Source organism: Prunus dulcis, chromosome 6 (assembly GCF_902201215.1).
Source record: "Prunus dulcis chromosome 6, ALMONDv2, whole genome shotgun sequence".
Classification (NCBI taxonomy): domain Eukaryota; kingdom Viridiplantae; phylum Streptophyta; class Magnoliopsida; order Rosales; family Rosaceae; genus Prunus; species Prunus dulcis.
Window position 1 is genome coordinate 17,913,435 of NC_047655.1, and position 15,515 is coordinate 17,928,949.

At 38.1% G+C, this 15,515-nt stretch overlaps 2 protein-coding genes across 3 annotated transcripts; one reads left to right on the forward strand and one right to left on the reverse strand.

Moving 5' to 3' along the window:
• Positions 1-412: 412 nt before the first annotated feature.
• On the forward strand, positions 413-3,249 carry LOC117629572 (homeobox protein 5). Its single transcript, XM_034362094.1, has 2 exons — positions 413-2,977; positions 3,084-3,249. Exon 1 carries the CDS (start codon positions 1,045-1,047, stop codon positions 2,446-2,448), a length of 1,404 nt encoding a protein of 467 aa, XP_034217985.1. The 5' UTR covers positions 413-1,044; the 3' UTR covers positions 2,449-2,977; positions 3,084-3,249.
• Positions 3,250-10,969: 7,720 nt separating this feature from the next.
• LOC117631695 lies at positions 10,970-15,006 on the reverse strand. Of its 2 annotated transcripts, none has more exons than XM_034364972.1 (3): positions 14,687-15,006; positions 12,777-13,528; positions 10,970-11,798 (listed from the first exon to the last, which is right to left on the reverse strand). In XM_034364972.1, exons 1-3 carry the CDS (start codon positions 14,972-14,974, stop codon positions 11,270-11,272), a joined length of 1,569 nt encoding a protein of 522 aa, XP_034220863.1. In that variant the 5' UTR covers positions 14,975-15,006; the 3' UTR covers positions 10,970-11,269. The 2 variants fall into 2 exon arrangements, with proteins under 2 accessions (XP_034220863.1, XP_034220864.1); XM_034364973.1 differs by having other exon boundaries at positions 11,671-11,784.
• Between the last annotated feature and the right edge of the window lie 509 nt (positions 15,007-15,515).

Consider the following 15,515-nt stretch of genomic DNA (forward strand, 5'->3'; position numbering starts at 1 on the left):
ATTAAACCTAACACTGAGCCTAATTGTGATCAGAAATTAGAAAAGGTTTGACATATAGAACAATAATTAGCGAAAATGATTTGGGCTTTTATTAATTTACTTGGTTTTTGTTTTGAATTTTTTTTGTTTGGAAGGCTTTTTAAAAGTAACGGTGGTGATGGTGGGTTCTCTGACCTTTACACATACCATTCAACAACCATCTTCCCAGATTTGGTTGCTTGCTTGCCTGCCTGCCCACCTCATAATATTCCAAATAAATTAAAATATGACATTCGCTGAATTAATTAATTTTTTAACTAATTAATTATTATTATAATTTTTAACAGCTTCCTAAACCTCATATCTCTTTTCTTCTTTTCACACTGCGAATCAAAACCACAACTCTTACTTACTTTGACCAGTTGCCCCCCTCTCTCTCTCTCTCTCTCTCTCTCAAACACTTACGGCTACCCCACCCTGATCTTTTGAGTGGAACCTCAAGCAGAGAAGTAGCTTCTCTTTTAGGGAAGAGAAAAGGCTAGAGAACAACCCCTTTTTCTTCTTTTTTTTTTTCTCTCTCTCTCTCTCTCTCTCTCTCCCTCTCTCCTTCTCTCTCCTTTTAGCATCTCTGTTATCAGCAGCAACCCTTTGTTTGAAACCCTAATTGATCTTAACCCAAAAATAGTAAAAAAGAAGAGGGGCAGAAGAGCTAGCTAGCTTTCATATGTATTTTTGAAACTGTCTCTTTCTGCAACCATCAATTTCCGTAGGCTGTTTATTCTCTTCTTCACGCATACCCTTTTGCAGCTCCCAGATAAAGCACAAGAACCAAACCAAACCAAAGCACTGTACTCCTTTGCTTTGCAGATCTCACAGAGCTAGCTTTCATATATGGCTTCTCATAGTTGGTACTTTCTCATCAGCTTACCTCACAGTTTCAGCTCTCTCTTTCTCTCTCCTCTTCTTAATTGAGCTTTGTATTTTAAGTAACTAAATATCTCTCACCTCCTCCATATCTTTGTCCCCCTTCACGTCTTTCCTTTTCTCTCTCTCTCTCTCTCTCTCATGGATTCTGGTAGTGGAAGTATGCAGTCCTCCAGCGGCGGCGATGACGAGTACGACTCGCGGGCCGAGTCAATCTCCGCTCTACTGAGTAACCCACCGAGTCAACTCGGCCACATGTCTAGCCACGCACCGCCACATCACCACCACCACCACCACCAACAAACCCATCACCACCTAGACCCTCTATCAAACATGTTCGATCCATTATCCTCCAGGCTCACGAACCCGAACCCGCTTCTCAATTTCGACATGGCGTGGTCCAAAACCCTAAGATCCGACCCGAATCCCACCGATCTCGGTGGCCTAAGCCAACCCTTTTTGACCAACCCCAATATTAATCAATTAGGACAAAGCAGAGGCGGTGGCGGCGGCGGAGGCGGCTCGTCTACTTTTGCGGCTCTTCAGATCCCGCATGATCACCAAAACGTTTCGGCTTCTTCTTCGGCTCCAAACAACCAAACCCACAACATCAACAGTAACAGCAACAACAACAACAGCAACAGCAACGGAGTCGTTCGGAACCCGAAGAAGAGGTCGAGAGCGTCGAGGCGCGCACCGACGACTGTGCTGACAACAGACACCACAAATTTCAGAGCCATGGTTCAGGAATTTACAGGTATCCCTGCTCCTCCATTTACATCCTCCTCGCCTTTCCCGAGAAGCAGACTGGATCTCTTTAGCTCAGCTGCTGCCGCCTCTGCCCTCATGAGATCAGCTGGAGGAGGAGGAGGAGGAGGAGGAGGGGGTTTGGGTTTGGAGCCTTCACCTCCTTCTTACCTTTTGAGGCCTTTTGCTCACAAAGTCTCTCACCAACCACCATCTTCTTCTTCCATTCTTGATCATCCAAACTTACCCTCAACTAATTCAAGTGCCACTAACCACCACAATAATCTCCTCAATATGCAGCAAAACCCATCACCCTCCTCCTCCTCAGTTCTTAATTTCCAGTCCCTCTTTCAACCCCAACATCAGCAGCAGCAGCCTAAATACTCACTGCCCATTAATTCTCCGAATGATCTCCTTGCCTCCAAGACACCTCACCACCACCATCACCAAGGCTCTTTGGACCATTTTGGCTTGACCCAGCAGCAGCTCAATGTGCTTCCCAACAACATCGTATCCTCCTCGGATGCCGCGCTCTCGAGGCACGACAGTAATTCCAACTGGGGTAACGGAACAGGGCCCAGCAACAACAACAAGACCAACATTGACAACAACAATGTTGATCATCAAGGTCTGATGAGATCCATCAATGGGAATTACGGCAACGGGAAGCTAAATTACTCTGCTGGTTCTTCGTCCAATAATATTATCCATGGCGATAAGGCGCAGGATCAGAATGTGGCTGCTGCTGCTGCTAGAAGTGAAGGTATGGTAGAATCATGGATTTGCTCCTCAGATTAGGCTTTTACACCCCAAATCATGAGAAAAGTTTCACAGAATCTTTGTGTTTGTCTTTAACCATGACCACGACCAACATAATTGAACACTTTTTTTTTTTTTTTTTCTTCTCTTTTTTGTTTCTCCTTTTCTAGTTAATATTTGTATGTAAATAATAGACTCTCTCTCTCTCTCTCTTTCTTTTTTCATATATTTTCATACACTTCCATACACGAACCATCTTGGGTTTTTTCTTTTGTCAATTTGTGGTTCGAACAGTAATTAAAATGCTGTTAGTTTGATTATATATATATATATATATATATATGTCATCAAAGTCTGAAAACAAGTCCTGTGTAAACCAGAATCTCTGGATCGATTTATGACGGTTCAGATAGAATATTTATTATAAGCCCACCAACCATGAACAGCTTAATAGTTTTCCTCGTACCTTCTCTTTTTTGTGCCATGTGATTTCAATCTTATCTGAAACGAAGAAGAAGAAGAAGAAGAAGAAGAAGAAAGAAGAAAAATCTACCAAATGGTCTGAGAGGTTTGTCTGCTTGCTTGCTTTATTATTCTCCACCCCTCCATTTTCATAATATTCTTTCAAAATTTTTATTTTTTTATATTTTCTGAATATTTTATATGATGTCTAGGAGTGATTGGTGGCGTGATTTGGGGTATAGTTAGCCGCCGCAATCTCTTATTATACGAATCAAATATCTTTCATGTGCTTGTGTTTCCAAACTTTTTTTGTTCTTTTCATTTTTATTAAATTAAAGAAAGATATATATATATATATATATATATATATATAGATGCCAATAAATTTTTGTATTTTTCGGGATGGTGGTGTACCATGCAATACACATAGGACGTATGAAAATATTTTATTTTCATATTCTATATATATTGAAGAATATTTTTACATATTATATGTGTATTGGATGATACACTAATTCGGCACATACATAAATTACTCGTAGATGCCCATTATACAAAACCATAGAGGATCGTCCATACGTTGCACTCCATTAGATAATCATGAATGCGCACATAATACTTTTGTTCATTTCATACGTAAATGTCTTCATGCTTGTACTCAAACAGTAAGAAAAAAGAAATGCGATAAAACACTTGATGCATGTACTTCTGGGACAAGGTAGCCACACAAATTCCGATTATTGTCTCTTCTGTACAACCACAAAAATTAATTGCAAATTCACCAAGTTTTGCACTTTTCTTTTTCATACCCTAAGATTATTACACCATAAAAATATGTGACCTTTTTGTTTTTCCCTTGGGTATATATATATATATGTTACTTTCAACTCTTTTTTTTTTTTTTTAAATCAAAAGATTTTATTACATATATGGGGCATGTGTGCTGACATCATTGAACTAATCTGAGCTACACATATCACATGCTAAAAACGAAAAAGCACCCTAGCAATTGCGGACAGACCAGTTGTTTCAAGTTTGAATTCCCACATCACTTAGATAAAGATTATAAGAAACCTACATTCTCCTTATAATTTTAGACTATCATTTGTATCTAACAATTATCCAATTAGTTTCATCTTTAGCTGTGAATATGCATACGTGATAGCGATGTGATTCTACAAATTTAAGCCACTGAAAATTGATAAAAGTACCCAAAATCGCTATCAAACAGAAACATAAAATTTACTATTTAGTAAATGTTTCCGTATTTTTAAAAGTTATTTTTTTCGAACGATTTTTCAACCAGAGCGATCAAGAATATTAGTGAGATCTTGTTTTTGCACAAATACGTACAAAAAAATTCATATATAGTACGAGCATGCATCGTTGTAACTCTCCCATACACTTTTTTTTTTCTTTTGTCTCAGCTCTCCTTGTCTTTCATATAACAAATCTTCCTTGCTCGAGCGTACAGTAAAATACTAAATGGGGTTTGGGTACACTTTTTTTTTTAAATTTTATTTTAAATGAAATTTTTTTAAAGGGAGATTGGCTACTCTCACTACCAGCGTCAGAGCATACCCACAACCTCAAGCCGGAAGGATTTACGTGTGGCACTCAACTACCAGTTGCCATCTGCCATCAGTATGAATTTATGTAATAAATTACAAATTGCGCACTAATGAGAACTACTGACAGTGAGATTTGAACACTAACAGGGCTACACACAGTATAGGGACCTTACCAACTGAACCAACCCTTATTGGTTGGTTTGGGTACACTTTTTGTCAAACAGTATTATGGCAAAAGATTTCCCTAATCTCCCGCCAAAAGGGGTTGTCTTTACATTTGAAAACCAACCAAAAGAATGCTTCAATTTTGAAATTTATGGATTGGGAAAAAGTTGAAGTACTTTCAATCACTCCTTTGGAATTGTTATGATTAAGATAACATGAAACGGTGATCCATGTGAAAGTCGATAATCTTTTTTCATTTGTTGATTGATAGATCATGATCTTTTTCACTTCAATTATGCATCTTTTTTTCACCCTTGGTTTAAATTTGGAATGATGAGAGGGGTATATGCAAAACCGCTTTCAAAAATTTTCGAATTCTCTCTTTTCAAAAAGGGTTCCTCTTTTCTCACTTTCTTTCACAAATCAAATCTTTTTTATTTTCAAAATAAATGCAGTAAATAAACCTAAAATGATTAGGCATGGGATTTTGGAGAGATTTTGAAGGGCCAGACCAGGCCGTTCGAGAGAGAAGAGGGTGACACTTGTTTTGCCATCATGGTGGCCCATGCTTGTGAATAAAACCTTTGCTCATTTGCAATGATGGCTGTTTGTTTCATCTCAGCCCATAGGGAAGAAATGTCAAACGCAGAAACAGTAAGGCAAACTGGAAAAGTTATCTCTCACTCTATAATAATACTGCCCTACATTTTTGAGCCTGTAAACTCAAAAAGATATTCAACTTTTGGCATCCCCTGCACCAAAAGGCTGGCACCATTCCCTCCTCTCTCTACTTTGAAACCATTCCCTCACTTGGAAAGCATATATTCAAGTGCCAAACACTAGATGAAGACAAAAAGTTTAGTATTTATAGAATAATCATATTGCTATATAGAATAATCATGTTATGAGATTTTGGAGGAGATTCTTACAATTTCTAACAGGGTTTAAAAAGTGAGGGGTTCTTTTTTTTTTTTGTTGACAGAAATGTGATTTGATTCTTATTAGGCCACCTCCAATGCAAAGGGTTCTAGGCATCTGCTAGACTTTGAATGGTTAGAAACCAACCACTCAAAATGTCATGACTCAAGAAGAGCACGCCACATCGGGTATTTTATTTCAAAATGATTAGTCACTAATGAGGTTGAAGCTCAACTCCATCGAGTATTTTACCGAGATGGGACTCACACGCTAGTAGAACTTGTGGTGTTACATACTCTTCCACTTAAATGCTTGGTGTCCTCATCTAATCTCATCTCATCAAGATTGACACTTGTGCCTCTAGCCCACATAATGCAACCCACGAGGTTGGCTCTGATATCATCTGTCACGACCCAGGGAAATGCATGTCACCTCGGCGCTATACCTCAAAAGCACTAGTCATTAATGAGGCTCCATGCCATAACTTATGAGCCTAGATCAACCTTGCGGGAGTAAAAGTATTCGTCGTCCAATCGGGCAACGCCACGTGAAAAATAAAGTTGCCCTAAATTATATTAGTTAAATCAATTAATTTGGTTTATTAATATAATTAATAGAGGAGTTATTTTATTTAGACAAGGGAGTAAATTGCACTAGATCCCTTTGATCCTCTCCACCCAATTACTTAAGGAAAGGAATAATCCCATAAAAGAGAATTATTCCCTCCTTAATTGGACAAGAGAAGGTTACAAAATGGGAAGCTATTTAAGCTAAATGGAGACACAAAGAATGTAATTTTTCATAAACCCTAGAGATCACACACACACACACACACACACACACACACACACACACACACTCTCTCTCTCTCTCTCTCTCTCTCTCTCTAGTCGACCCTCACTCTCTCCCACTCACACTTGAGGCCGGCCACCCTAGTTGTCGCAGCCTCTCCCCCTCTATTGGCTCTCACGCCACCACTCATCTCTCCCGTAGAGAAAACTCTGTATCTTTCAAAAATACCCCATGTTATTTACTGACTTAAGCATCGAAGGGCCCTTGGCTAAAACCATAACGGTAGTTTTCCGATTGTTTTCTTTTTATCTGGCAGGGAATCTAGAAGAAGGACGATCAAGTGAGAAAAGCTTCATCCGCGAATTTTCCCCTAGAGATATTTACACAAACATACCCAGTAGTTTACTGATGTGGGATTCAACATGCTAGCAAAACCTAGGGTGTTACACGGAAGACACCATGTTATCGTATACCATGAATCCCAAATATGAGGAAAGTAAAACAAGAAACAATTTATACACCTATAAATCCAATGTTTGGAATATATTACCTCCATCTCGGCATCGAATCTCCACCTGCGTTTTGGTCTCGGATCTCTGCCACCATCCTTTTTGCGGTTTCTTCATGTTTGGAATAAGTCGCAAAGACTCTTTGAGGTTTTTGTGTAGGTTTCACCTCTCATTTTGCGAGAAATTTTCACCTATCCTTTCTTTGCTTTGTGATAGTTTTATTTGTATTGTTATGACTTGATTTTTTCAAGCTTTATCTATTTTTGGTTATTCTGAGTTTGCACTCTTAGTTGGGATGCCTATGCCAGAGTTTCTTCAATATTGTGTGATCGTTAGTGGAGGAGCCCCAAATTGTCTTAAGTTTGATATTAGATCGCTTTGTATTGTAATGGCCCTTTATCGCTAGTTTGTATTAGCCATTCGTGGCTAGTGGTTTTTTTAGTTGAATTATGAATGTAATCTTAGAATTTCTCAACTTAAAAAAAAAACACCAAACACAACTAACTTGGTGCTTCATTATATTTCATCTCCTTCAGATGTTCCTTGGTATTTACAGATTGCTTGGAATAATTGTTAGAAACTTCATCAGATGAATTTTTTTGTCTCCCATATTTTTCGTGAGGTTGTGCGACTGATGCATTGGCTAATTTTGGTGCGACTCATGATGCTTATTATTGGTGGTCACAAGTTCCTTCATGTGCTGCCAATGCTTATGTTCAGGATCTTTCTTCATTTACTTGTTATCGTTTTCGTTAATTGTTGTGCTTTTATTTCAGGGTCCTTTTTATTTCAGGTTGTCCCTCATTGTACTAGTTTGATTTTTATTTAATAAAATTTATCCTCGTACCATCAAGGTTCGGCTAGGGGGGGGGAAAAAAAAAAGGTACCTTAAGTAGTTTAAGGTGTTTGATACAAATAAAATATCCTGAATATTTTAAAAGAAATGGCCTCCTAACAAGAACCTCTATGTTAATTTTAAAAGTTTCTTTCATAAGAAGCAGATAAAAGCCTTTGATGTATTTTTTCAATTCGCATAATACAATCATTAAATTTTTTAAATAGACATTGTTTACCACCACCCACCACCACCTCCACCCTTACCATCACCTCTTCCACCACCATTACCGCCACCTCCCACCACCACCATCACCTCCACCTCCATCACCACCACCACCACTACCACCACCTCCACCTCCAACAACTTCCACTACCATCACCTCCACCTCTTTCCCTTGGATCGTCCTTCAATAGTTTTAAACAAAAAAAATTATTGCCTAATCACTGTAAACTATTTTCAGAAAGTAATAGAGATTGGTTGCAGAATTCCTACTTCAGTACTAGTAGTGCTTATAATAAGATTTTTCACATTATCTCTTGTGTCTGCTTTAGTGGGTCAGAGGTGATTTTCATTAACCCTACATTGTCTGCCAACACCATTGTTTACTAACATCCAGCTCCTCAAATTATGATGTCTCCAGTTCCCACAAACTCTTACAGGTACTGAAAAATACAACCCACAGAGGCACTCATGCGGCAACAGTTGAGCATAGATTTCTTTTTTCATTCTTTAGGTTTTAGTTTATCAAGTGGAAATAGCCTCTCTCGAATCTTATGCTCTTTAATTTTCCAAATTTGATTATAAAGTAATGAATAATTTGTTCATTTCTACAAGGATGGATTCATTTCTGGACCAATTGGAAAATAAATTATCGGGATTGTGACTACATATCCACTTATCAATGCTGCCTCACCATGATCTCAAAAGTTACCTACTCTTTTGGACTTTAACCATAACAATTTTGTTCACAACCCACGAGTATCCAAATCTTCAACAATCAAAATAATTAGACTTTGATGGCTTCCTTTATCGCACAATAAAAGCTAAATAATTATGGAAGGACTATTTGAGATGTGGTACCGTATTGGCCTCATTATAATTTCTCAAGATTAAAAGCAACTCGCAGTCCTCAAACTCATAAAAACTAGAACCCTAATAAAGTTATTACACAAAGACATGTCGTTACATCATATACCTTCCGCTTCTTTTTTTTTTTAATTTTTTTATATACAAGAAATGATATAAATTCTTAAATAAATTAACATTTACAACCTATATATGTGACATCAAAATCATGCTACGACAACGTAGCGTTACCACAAATAGATTTCATACTCACATTAATATGAGATAAATCTAGAGTTATTTCAATTGACTTGTGACAAATATCAATAAAGCAAAGATCAGTGCGTGAAATTGATCATCACTACTGAAATGGCATGTGGTTACCTCTCTTTTAAAAATAAAATAAAAATTAAATGGCGTGAGGAATTATTTGTGTTTTGTATTGTATTGGTTTTGGTTATAGTTAAGTCAGTGGCAATTATGTGGCTCTCAAGCTTTTGCCTAGATGCACGTACGTACAGAAGAGAGCAGCACACGCGGATGATGCACTGGCGGCATGCAAGGCAAAGCTTGAAGCCCAAAGCAGCTGAAGCAGTAGAAGCAGAAGCAGGCACTACTTTTAGCTTGGTTTGGTGCACCATCAATTTTGATTAGATTTGTCAACTGTCTCCCCCCAGTAAAAGCTCAGAGAAGATAAATACACACAGACAGGAACACAAGGTAGAGAGAGAGAGAGAGTGAGAGAGAGAGAGAGAGAGAGAGAAGCCCATTGACATCGAGAATATGCACTGCACAAGCACAAGCACAAGCACAAGGACAAAGCAAGTCATGATAAAGCGATGAGAGAGAGAGAGAGAGAGAGAGAGAGAGAGAGAGAGAGAGAGATGGCATAGAGTGTGGGGCCTTTGCCAAATGCAACCGTCCTTTGTTCCATCATGGTTGCTCCCTCTTCATGATTCTAATTCCCTGAGCCCATATTAATCATGCCAACTGACTCAGCTATGTCCCTACCTCACTACCCAAAAAGAAAAAAAAAATGAAAAAAAAATTGCGAGTTAAGTCAATTAATTAAGACAGTAAATCGGTCTCTTTACATTTAAATTCGAATTCACTTTCCCGTAAATTAGATTAATTTAGAATATCACTTTTATAATAAATAAAATAAAAATTCACAGACAATTAGGTACAAAGCTTGGCTAAGCTAAATCAGGCCCCCTTTCCCTCTACCCCTCCCGCAAAAAAGAAAGTGGAAATAAAACACCTAGGTTGAAGCTATAACTATAAGGGCCAATTGTCATGATTGTTTTCGGATGGGAAATAGACTTTTGAGTTCTTGAAATTTGATACAAGTAATAAGTTTAAATTTGGTTTCTTTAAAAATTGTTTTCTTGCCCTCATCTCATTTTCTTCCCATTAGTTTGCTTCTTATTCCTCCTTGTTCCAAAACAAAGGAGGGCCCAAGCATGATGAAAAGGAACCACAAAGGGCCCAAATGGATGACCGGTTGGATTCTACTCAATACAAAGTTAACAGATGATCAGCAAATAATTTAGAGCTGATTGGTTAATATGTTATGCTTATGCTTATTTTCTCTTGTGGTTTATATTAAATATCAAATAAATAGGAATGGAATGATCATTATTATTATTTTTTGATTAGGAAAAAGAAAAGAGTGGTAGGCTATAAGGCAGGGAATGACAGAGTTAACAAATAACTGTTTGTAAGAAGGGTAACTAGTGTAGTGGTTTGGAGCAATTATTTCACCATGTAAGATTTTGGGTTCGAGTCCTAGCATCCGTGTTTTGTGTGTGAGTTTAGTGTATTACCACCAACCATGTAATAGAAAAGAATGATGGAAGAATTGTCTTGATGCTTTGACACCAATGTTATTACAAAACAGATCAATTTTCAAATACATATTAGCATGTAACTTAATACGATACAAATCACTTATATATATCAAAATCAAAATCAAGATCGGAAATTGATTAACCATTTAATTATCATCATAATCTTAGTGTTTTATCATCATAAACTAAAATTCTGAGACTTTAGAGGCTGATATCATATGCCTGCTCTGAGGACTGGGCATAGGCTTAAGACCTTTGCAAGAAACCATCAATCTTTTAGTTGCGGCCCAGACAAACTAAGCCCCATCCAAACTTCTAAGTTGGGGTTTTCACGTATGAGAATTTTGCATAAATAACTGCAGCCACATTTCTAAAAGGGGAACTTATATAAATCCGCTGACTGACTACAACATTATTATTAATACAAGAATGAACAATTGCGATTACAACAAGAATCAATATGTAACCTTACAATATAGTTGCTCTGTAGTCGTGGAAAGTCTCACAAGTAAAATCATGCATATTAGTAAGAAAATGTGGTATTGCAAACATTGTCTTGGGGTTAAAGTAAAAGAGACTTCATGAGCATCCGGTCTTTACCGAAGCAAGCAGATGAAGCTTTCTTTTTTGTATTTGTGTTGGTTTAAAGGAAGCGAATGAACAAAATCTAGCTTCTGCTTCATAGGTCTTCTATTCTCTCAGATTCGACGGCTGCTGACAGGAAAGCAGGGACTTCTCGTCAGTATCATCCAAGTCAATGCTCTCCTCCAATCCATATTCCATGTCAGTTTTGCTTTTCTCACTTCCATTCAGCACTTTCGATTCTGAAACACGAACTTCGGAGTATTCTTCTCCTGAAAAACGGGAACAATCTGTTTCCAGCTCTTGCATTTCTGATTCAGCTAAAGCTTGCATTCTCGCCCGGTCCCTGTCTCTAGGGTATGTGCAGTAAAGGAAGGAGTAGATTAAGACACAGAGTGTCATCGGAATGCCCAAAGCTGTGTATAGTGCCTTGGCAAGTGATGCAGCATTTTCTCTATCTGTTTCAATCTCTACAGAATTTGATGATCCTTTAGGAATTGGCTTAAAGCCATAAACATGCTGAGCCAAAATCCCAACTATCGGTGGAGCAAATGATGATAGGATGGATTCGAAAGATTGATCCAGAGCATAGATGCTTGTACGAGACCTCTCAGGCACTATCTCTGCAAATATTGGACTGTGAACAAGTTTACATATTGAAGAGTTCCAAGAAGGTTGATGTATATGAAACTTTCGTTACCAGTAATTTAGTTTTAATTGCACCAGTCTCACTTGAGAACTGACAACATGCAACATTAGTCAGGATGACTCACCAACCATAACTCATAGTAGGAAAGGAATCACCCTTTCATGAAGTAACTCTAGTCGACATGATTTACCAACCATAAATTGTGGAAACTTACTTGGTCATGCAAAGTTGGTGCACTGAAGGGTGTGTATTTTTACTGACAGATCATGCATATAAATGTTTCGGTAGATGAAAGAGTGTCCATAATGTTGTTTGTTGGAAAGGAAAAAAAAAACAGTGAAAGCAAAGGTCAAAGATTAATAATTAAGTCGAAGATGGGACATGGTAGCTTTGTATTTGTTCAAACCTATCAGACGAGTGAACGCATATATAGAACTAATCAGACTAACTTACGGACTCAATTCAGACTAACTAAATGAGTTGAGAAGAATTTGAATGTTACTTTCTAAAGCTGACTAATTATCAAGAACTCAAGAGCACCTCTGAAAACTTGAGAACATACAGAAGGAACTAACCAAACTAGCATTGGGCCAAATCTAATGGACTACATGAGTTCACATGTGAAAGGAACAATATAAAACTGACCCATTATCAGAAAAGAAATATCCTCTGCAAGTTTCATATGTGCGAAAGACTTGAAGAAAGCTATTTGAGACTCCAATAATTATTAATTAGTGTGTGAATGTGTGAACAAGGACAAATCTAAATAAATTGGTTACTCAGAGAAGTATGAAACTTTCATCAGACAATCCTAGGAAAAGCAACCAATCCAATCTTCAATTCAATTGTATCAAATAACCTCTTCCCCACCCCACCAGAACACAGGGAAAGTTATATATATATATAACTCTGCCTAGTTAGCTCTAGAAGACAAGGAAAAAGGACAAAGTGGGAAAGGATACATACTTGTTAGTTGCAGGAGCGTTCCAGGAAGTGAACCATCCCATAATGAACAAGACCAGCCCATGAACGAATCCTGTGGATGGGTCATCAGGCAACACCAGAAGCAAAATAGCAGCGAAAGGAATGGCTGAACCCGCGCTTATCTGTGAAAGAACTATCCTCCCAGCATTGGGAAAGGGTTTTGCAAGAACATCGCCCATGATTCCTCCGAAGACACTTCCAAGTGAGCCACCAATTATAAATATGGTCCAAAGAACTGCCGTTTCTTTGTGGGAGAAACCAATAAGTTCTAACCACAATGGAGCAAATGACAAACCTGACCAGGGGAATGATCCAAAGACACCCTGAGCAATTAGGATTTGAAAAGACGGGATTCTTATAACTGACTTTGCTTCTCTAATCAGGTCTTTCACTTCTGACGAAAAAGGCTTATGTGAAGTTATATCTTTAGCTCTACCATTGCTCTCTAAGTAGTGCGGATCATTGGCAAAGAGGCGAACCAATATACCGACTATGACACTTATGAGTCCAACCAAATGGAATGCTATTCTCCAGCCAGGTATACCCATGAATGTAGTGGACGCTATTAGTACAGAACAAAGACCACCAATTATGGAGCCAAGGTTTCCTGTTAGTTGTAACCATCCAAACGCTGTACCCCGGTTGCTCTCATCAGTTGAGTCCGCAACAAGAGACTGAATAGCGGGAGTGACAATGGCAAGTCCAATCCCATTTAATCCTCTTGAAACAGCCACCTAATCAACCAAATCAGACAACTAAGTGTTGAATTGTAATCTGGTAAGTCAAACTGCAAATCAACGAAATTCACTACGCAGGAAGAATTTGTTACCTACAATTTTCAATTACACCTTATAAGTTTATGTTAAAAATGTTTTAGAGCTTGTTTACTTCTAATTTGTTTAAGCTTTATTATCTCGTATCAAGACTTATGAGCTCCATGATAAAACATGCACTCATCTCTTTGCCCCTCACCACGACAAGCACAGCATCTTAGTATAGCTTTGAATTTATGAGTCATGAGCCAATTACTTCTCTTGAAAACAATGAAATGTGCAGCAACACTTGATTGGTATGAATATGCAGCATGAGCTTCAGAAGTCATGGATGAGCTAAAACTAAATTTTGCTAAAAAGGAAAGAAACAGCTGGGTTATCAAGCACTATCATTAAACTTACTGTGTTAGGACAACTGCATTTGTGACTTTAGACTTTTGATGTAAAACAGGTAGAGAACATTGACAACTTCAATGTTAACCTTGTATCCTTCTTCATTTTTCCTAAGATATCTTAAAGTTCATAGTGTTACGTATACACATCTTCAATGGCATCATCTTCCATTTAGATTGTTGCTTTGAATTCCTTGAAGTGTCCTACTTTTCTATGCTCTTGTACATCAATGTGCTTGATTCCTCAAAACTTTTATAATTGTAAACTATCCAGAATCCCCATTATTGTAAAACAGGAAATCCATTAGACAGAATCATCACAAAAACAATGAAGTACACTCTAATATGACTTACGTTTGAACGAGAACTTGAAAGTTTGCCGAGTTCAATGATTTTCCCCCCAAATCCTTAATTTGAAGCATTGATACCAATAAAATCCCTGTCCATTGAGCCACCAATAAAGATTGAACTCCACAGTTGCCCAAAAACATAATTTGACAAGACATGAAACAGCATCTTGTATTGCCCATTTGAGAAACAACTCAACATAAAACACTAACAAAATCACTTGCCTAACTAAACTAACCAATCCAAATCATGGGTTCTCTTAGATCCTCAAAGATGACCAAAATAATTATTCCATATTACACAATATTTCATTTTTGAAAAGAAAGTTGCAAGTTGAAAACACCATAGAAAATAAGAAACCAGAGAGAGAGAGAGAGACCTGAAGAAAAGTGGATGAAAAGCCAACAAGGAAGGTGGCAGCAGCCCAGAGAAAGGCACCAAGAGCAATGACATGGGCTCGGTTGTGGCGCATAGCAAGGTAAGCCGCAAGTGGGTAGCAGGCAGACTGGACAATGGATCTGAACAGAGTGAGTGAGCCCAACCCAGTTGGGTCGGTGTGCAGACTGGCCCCCACCTCTTTGTACACCCCTGGCAACAACGACTCGTCAGCTCTCTGCATAATACTTGCTAGGTTCACCAACAACAATGTGACAGCCCCTGCTTTCATTTTCCAATCTCTGTTTGGACTGAAAACAGAGCACTCTGCTCGGTTCTCAGACCAAGGGGAGAAGGACAAATCAGAGGTTTTATGTTAGGGACAGAAGGGGAAGAAGTTTTCGTTGACTAAAGGCGAGATGGAGACTGAAGGGTTACTTTGGAAATGATGACCTACGTTGAATGTGGGACCTGGTATGCAGATCTGGGCTTGTTGACACGTGTAGGGTTGGGATTGATGTGATGAATGGAGATTGGGGATAAAAGATTTGGCCTAGCAGTTGGTTAATTCTTCTTGTCTTGATCAATTTTTAGTATAATTGCTTTTTATGGAAGGAAAGAAGCAAGATGGGTGATGGGATTCCAAATCGATGTTATTTTACAAGGTGTTCCGGATCTGCTCACAGAACAGAGCTATGAAGATTTTTTTCTAAACTTGAAAGGAACTTTGAGCTACTAACCTACCAGTATTTTAGTAATATTTTTAGTTAGAGTAGGTTTCAAGTTCAATTCACATGAACAGCGAGAATGATCTACACTCTCAATGAGTTTGA